Source organism: Rosa rugosa, chromosome 3 (genome assembly GCF_958449725.1).
Source record: "Rosa rugosa chromosome 3, drRosRugo1.1, whole genome shotgun sequence".
In the NCBI taxonomy this organism is placed as follows: Eukaryota; Viridiplantae; Streptophyta; class Magnoliopsida; order Rosales; family Rosaceae; genus Rosa; species Rosa rugosa.
The window spans coordinates 11,723,065-11,730,280 of NC_084822.1; the positions used below are offsets into that span (position 1 = coordinate 11,723,065).

Below are 7,216 nucleotides of genomic sequence, written 5' to 3' on the forward strand. Positions count from 1 at the left end.
TGGTAATTAATAATGGACCAGTTGTACGAATAATTGTTATTATGCTTTATTCGTAGATTGCATGTGAAGTAGAATCGTTTTCGTCCGTATAATTATTTGAATTTCACAGTTTATGGGGTCGTGTGAAGTTTGACTTTTTGTACATTTGGATTCTCGGGAAACTTCCTTCACGAAAGTTGTAGAGCGCGTCGATACGAGTTCGTGGACATGCGGAACGCGGGAATCGGAGTTCGTATGAGAAAGATATGGCTATCGGAAGAAGTTTCCGTTTTAGTATAAATAGAGAAAATCAGAAATTATTTTCATAATTTCAGTTTCCATTTCCAGAAACCTTTTTTTCTCTCTCTTTTGTCTCTCGGTCGATACCTTCACTATCTGAGTTTTTCGTCTGACCCGACCCGAACTCGGCGGATCCGACCCGATTTTTCCGGCGAACTGCGGCGGTCTCCGGCGACGAAAACTCTCCAGATCAGTTCGCCTCCTCCTTCTGGTCGTCCCTCTGGTGTCCTCTAGCTTCGATTCTCCTCCACGGCGGCGCTGCAAGGCGATGCAGTTGGGTGTTCTTGGACCCGATTGGTTTTCTGGCTTCCAACGTCGGCGGCGCTTCTACCTTGGCCTGGGGAGTTCGCAGCAGCCTCCTTGTGCGATCTGTGGTAGTTGTTTGGAAGGATACACGTGAAAACTCGATCAACTCAGTTTGGATTACTGTTCACGGCTTGTGAGGTAGTTTTCGATCCCTTATGGTTGTTTTCTGACTTCGAGTTAGTTATGAGATTTCACAAGCATGCTTAGATGAAGCTTTTTGATGTTGGGAGTTTTGTGAAATAATGAGTTTTGGCCGGCGGCGGTGCGCCACCGCCTGTGGCGGCGTTCCGGCGGTGTTCCGGCCATATATGGGACTGTTTCTGGTATTATATGTCTTCTACTCGTCGATACGAGCGTTTCGATACATAATATGCAAATTTTGGAGTTCGTATGGATTTGTTATGATTTTTACGGTTTCATACTGATCGATTTATTCGATCCGTGAGGATTCGAGCGTCCGATCGACTTGTGTTTGGGTCATATCGATCGTGGGCGTATTCCGGAGACTTTGGGAGGTCTCGGATGTGGTTTTTCCTCGATTGGCACCACTTTGGGGATTTTAGTTCAAAACAGGGGTTTCGGACTTAAATCAAATGTGAATCGTTACTAAGTGGAAACCGTTTGTGATTAGGTACTTGACGAAGTATTTGGACGGTTAATTGGCGGATTGGCCGCTTTATTCTTGGTTGAAGACGCAGCGGGAATTCGAGGTGAGTAAATCTCACAAGGATCTTTATGAACAGAAGTACCATTATTGTTTTGGCGTTAATTATTTAACTGCAAACTATAGTTGGTATTAGTAGGCATTCCTGAGCGAATGACTACGTATATATATATATATTTACGTGAAATATATATATATATATTCTTGTGGATGGTATTTGATGAATAATATGCATGATGATGCTTATATTATTGTTGAATGTGACTTTTCATGGAAACAATATTGTGGAAAAAGATGTTTTCTATTGTTGAAATGTATTGATGTTTGATGTTACATTTTTGAGTCAAGCGTGACTCATTTAAATGTAATGGTCTTTGTACCAAGGGTCACAGATGGTGAGCAGGGATAGGAAAGTCGAAATTAGATAATTGTAACGTTTTAGGTCAGGTGTGACTTACTTAACGTTTGACTTTGAGACCAGACGGGGTCTAAAGATCATATGTCACAGGTGGTGACAAGTTGTAGATGGCGACCTTGATGTTTGATTTCATGATCAGACGGGGTCTGAAATCATATGTCACAGATGGTGACAGGTCGCAGATGGTGACCAAAGCAGGGAATTGGTAATCACGTTCTTGGTAGGACGAGTGATTACGATTTCAATAGAGCTCTAGTTTGTTTGCCATGATAGCTTATGGGAGTAACGGTCGAGGTTGCTGGAGACTCATAGGTATGTAGTTTAAAGGAGAGTTCCGATGGTATTCTTCTTTAATTGTCTAGATGAGGCTTGAATTGCTACTTGATGGTTAAGTTAGCAAATAGAACATTGTCACGGCGGTGACTCATGTTGTCCTTTCTGTGGAAAGGATATGGAATGTTAGAAGGAATCATGGTTGCATGTGTTCCTTAAGTAGATTGATGTGAGTTGTTGATTGATGTTCATGAGTTACTCATACGGGCTTGCAAAAGCTTACCGGGTTTGTTGTTTGGCAACCCCGGTGCACCATTCAAACGGTGTAGGGGTTAATCCTGCAGGTCAGGAAAATCGTGGCTGAAGCTGAGGTAGCTTGTTGGCAGCAGAACAGGTAGGAAGCAAATTTTGTTGGCTTTGCCAGTGTATGACTTCCGCTATGTAGTAAGCTCTGAGGAGCATTTACGTTTTATTTTGTGATGACAATTTAATTCGTAAATTTGTGTAATATATAACTCTGTGGAGCGAGTGTATATCATCTTGGATTGGTTCAGGGCATCAGTATATACTTGTTTTAAGGGAAAGATGTTCCAGGTATTTGTATTGATGACTGAACGTTCACGCATGTATAATTATGGGATTATATATATTGATTTTTATTTTGTTAAAAAATCAGGGGCTTGGGATCCACCACAGAGTCCATGGTTTGAAACAAATGATTCAGCAGAGAAGTTTTTGAAAGGACCGCCGCTTGGAATTTCTCCTTGGATCGAGTCTGTTGAAAGACAAATTCAGATGCTTGAGATATGAGAGTGCTTCTAGAGACTTTGGAATCACTCCAATGAAACTATTTCGAGATAAATCCAATCCTTCTAAGCTTACACAAGTTGCAAAGGAACTAGGAATAGGGCCTTCTAGATTGTTATGTGCTAAGGAGAGATTGACCAAACTCACTAAACTCCCAATGCTACTTGGTACACTCCCAGATAATTGGTTGTATGACACATTTATGTATGTAGCAACTTTCAAATTACCAACAGCACCTGATAGAGGTCCAATTAGAGAATTGGATGACAAGTCTAGTTGCAAGATATCTGTAAGTCCCCACAAGGAAGATGGGATTGTGGAATTCAACAAATTGGACCGTAAGAATAGATACCTTAGAGATGCTGTTAGATTACCCAAGCAGGAAGGTACAGAACCAGAGAGTTGATTCCCACCCAAGTACAATTCAAATTAGTTTTCTAGTTGACATAGCTCATCTGGAATGTATCCTTGCAATGTGTTATTCCTCATATCCAAAACTTGAAGATTATGTAGTCTTCCCATTGAGCTTGGAATTGGCCCGCTCAATTGATTGTCTCCCAGGCTTAAAAGTATCAAGCTACTCAAATTCCCAATATCACTGGGGATGTTACCTTTGAATCTGCAATTTCCTAAATAAAGATTTTGAAGTGATGCAGAGAAATTGCTTAAGGAAATCGAAAGCTTCACATTTAATGGATTGCTTTCAAAGGCTAAAAGCCCCAAATTTCTAAGATTTGGCAGACAAGAAAAAATATTAACTTCTGGAGTAGGGGCATCAATGGTCAAATTATTGCTGTCTAATGCGAGCCATTCAAGGTTTGTCAAGAGGCACAGAGTGCTTGGAATAAATCCAGAAAAAGAATTACCTTCCAGGTCTAGAAGTCGAAGCTTAGAAGCATTGGAGATGGATTTGGGGATTACTCCACTGAGGTTATTCCCTGTTGCGTCAAACTGTTCTAGGTTTGGAAGCGCAAGGCCTATGTCTGCTGGGAGGCTACTTGAAAGCTGATTGAAGCTAATTCTTTTATTGTGGACATATTGAAGATTGAGGATGGGATATGGCCATTTAGATTATTACCACCGAGCAACAATTTCTCTAAATTTGGAAGATAACCAATCTCATATGGTATAGGACCTGCAACAGTTATATCAACACTCTGGCATTATTCCATATACTAGAAAAACCACGGGAGAAAATTTTTATTTTTTATTTTATTTTTATTTCTTGCTTTTCTTTTTCTGAACATGGAAAGTGAAGAGAGAGATAAAATTGAGAGAAAAAAAAATTGGGGGAGAAGAGAAAATAAATAGTTATAAAATTCAATTAGGAAATTAGTAACGTTGCTTTATAAATTTTGTCAAATGTAGAATGATTATTACAGTACACAAATGTAAAACGGATACAAATGTGTCTAAATCATTATAGCTAGGGACAATATATACAATATGATTATCAAAATATGAAATAATCATCATCTTTTGAATTGATTTGCTGAACCGGTTTATAAAAATATTAAGTGATTAAATATATGCAATTGATATTATGAATACCTGTCAAGCTGTTAGCCCCCAAGTCTAATCGAAGAAGTTGTTTGCATTGCCCAAATATGGAAGGAAGTGGACCATTAAACTGATTGACACCCAAATTCAACCATTGAATATTTGAAAGATTTTGACAAATATTGTCAGGAATTCTACCATTCAAATTGTTACCATAGAAAGTTACAATAGTCAAAGATGACATGTTGAAGATAGTCATAGGGATAGGCCTTTTAAGGCATTGTCTTGCACATACAATTTTTCTAGATGATTCAAAGTGCCGATGTCATTTGGAATTTCTGAAAAATCAACACACATTCCAGCTGATATAAGATATATGATATACTTCGTGCTATTCAACAAGAATAAACAAAATTTAAATATGGGACACGCAAGGTAACTAATTATCCATTTTAATCAACAAAATTGATGGAAGTCATACCTTCAAAATTATTACTATCAAGGTAGATCTCCTTCAACATTGTTAGGTTCCCGATTTCTCTGGATATTCTACCTGTTAATAACTATTTATTAGATATCGATCTCCTTACCTTAACAAGCTAGGGTGTCAATCATATATAACTGAGAAAACTTCTAATCATTACCACACATTGGTTACTTGAGAACATATCATGATATATAAGAACAAAATAAGATGATTATTAAAAATATGCAGCTGACTTTACGAATACCTGTCAAATAGTTCGAGCTAATATCAATCGTTTTTATCTGGGTTAAGTGATGAATATAATAGGTATTCATCACTTAACCTCCAAATTTATTCACTTAACCTCTATGCTTTTTGCACCTATTATCAAATTTTCAAATACTAAATTTACTCACTAAACCTCACTAAAATTCCTCAAATAACCTCACTCATATAATTTGCAAACAAATTATTATCTTTGAAATAAAAAACTTAGTCTTTTGAATGATTTAATTACTCTATATATAAATCTTAATTACATATACATTTCTTAATCAAACAACATGCATAAATCTCTTTTCCAATAAATAAATAAATAAAACCAAACACAAAGTATATATTGAGTTTCAAGAATTAATTTCTAATCAATAAGAAAATAACATGAACTGTTCTGTGTTTTTTTTTTTTAATTTTTTTTTTTAACTGTGCAAAAAAAAAATGAAGAAATCATTTTTTAATGTTTATTTTTTGTATCTCATGATTAATTATTTAAATATTTTTTTCATTTTTTTTATTGCTAGCTAGATAGCTTTTTTTTTTTGTTGTAAATATAATGGATAGACTTAGATTTAGGTCATAAATCATAATAGGATTTACTCAATAATATGCGTTTAACATATATATACTACATTTTTATGTCACATGATCTTACTCATATTTTTAATTCTTATTGAATATATATGAAAGCTTTGATGAGTATGTATGAAATTGGAAAATGAAAATAGATAAGGAAAATAATAAACAATACAATCTAATATTATTGAATTGGAAAGTCTACATAAAATAAATATAATATTTTTTTTTGTATAATTATTGTCCTTAATAGTCATTTTATAGTAGGTTATATATGTCATTTAATAATTGATAATAGAGTGAGGTCAAGTGAGCAGATTTGGAGGTCCCAATAGAAAAACTCTTTCAATTTCTCTTACTATGCAATAATTATTAATTAGAAATAAGGGTATCTTATACCTTAACATGCTAGCTATGGTGTTAATAGATTAGGGTTTTAGATAATTTGTTGGTAGGTACATTAGTTTGTACGTACCTGAGAGTTGGTTATCCCTCAGATCTATTTTTTGCAGAGCAGATAAGTTGAAGATTGTAGCAGGTATGGAACCTGAAAATTGATTACCAAACAAACTGAATACTTGAAGTTTGAATAAGGACCCAAACCATGACGGAATGACTCTCATGAACTTGTTTTTTCTCAAGCTGATAAACTTCAACCGACGCAGGCGAGCCAATTCCTGAGGCAATATACCATGGAAATTGTTATTGCTGAAGTCCATATTAACAAGAAATGATAAGTTTCCTAACTCCGGAGGAATGGTGCCTGTGAGACCAAAGTAAGAGAGGTTCAAGTCTGCGACTCGATGATGGCGTGCACCACAAGTGACCCCAACCCAGTTGCAAATAGGAGTAGTGGTTGACCAGTTGGTGAAGATCATGTTTTGAGGGTCACTGGTGATACGGGCATTGAGAGCAAGAAGAGCAGACCGGTCTGTGGTGATGTTAAGCTCGGTTTGTGCTGCCATAGTTAAGCAGCTAGCCGCCGTACAACATATTAAGTATTCAAGAAATAACCAAGTAACTCTCTCCATTGTTTGAATAATGGATATTTTCAAAGCATAATAGGAAAAATTTCTTAATCGAAAAAGGAAAAGGAAAAGGTTTTAACATATTTACTTACTAAATAACAGTTTTTTAGAGATTTTAAGAGACAAATTAATCTGACGGCTTTAGAATAAATGCACAGTTTTAATTAAGACTTTAGTTAATCTGACGGCTTTAGAATAAATGCACAGTTTTAATTAAGACTTTAGTTAAGCTTGGATTGGGGAAATACACACGTAGCACAAAAATACAACATACTATATTCTTCTTTTCTTCCATCACCGGTATAGTACTGTTCTTTGGTCGTCATTGCATAATCGAGTTTCTTTCGCTCTTGATAAGGCTTACTTGGAATGGTTATTAGTGGATTGGGTAAGAGGAGTGTTTTCTTCTTCACTTCATCATTTTCGCCCAAATACTGATGATACATTGGCCCGGGATTCACATCGTAGGTATATTGTCTCATGATGACGGCACTTTGAAGCAGCATGACATTCATGTATTTCATAGTAGCTTGTGACAATGAAAAATATATTTATTTATTTATTTATTTATTTATTTATTTATTCAATGAAGTAGAGAAAATATAAGAAAACTACAAAACGAA

At 35.9% G+C, this 7,216-nt stretch overlaps 1 protein-coding gene across 1 annotated transcript; it reads right to left on the bottom strand.

Moving 5' to 3' along the window:
- Nucleotides 1–3,724: 3,724 nt before the first annotated feature.
- On the bottom strand, nucleotides 3,725–6,608 carry LOC133737224 (probable LRR receptor-like serine/threonine-protein kinase At3g47570). Its single transcript, XM_062164830.1, has 3 exons — nucleotides 6,041–6,608; nucleotides 4,729–4,800; nucleotides 3,725–3,882 (listed from the first exon to the last, which is right to left on the bottom strand). Exons 1-3 carry the CDS (start codon nucleotides 6,594–6,596, stop codon nucleotides 3,725–3,727), a joined length of 786 nt encoding a protein of 261 aa, XP_062020814.1. The 5' UTR covers nucleotides 6,597–6,608.
- Between the last annotated feature and the right edge of the window lie 608 nt (nucleotides 6,609–7,216).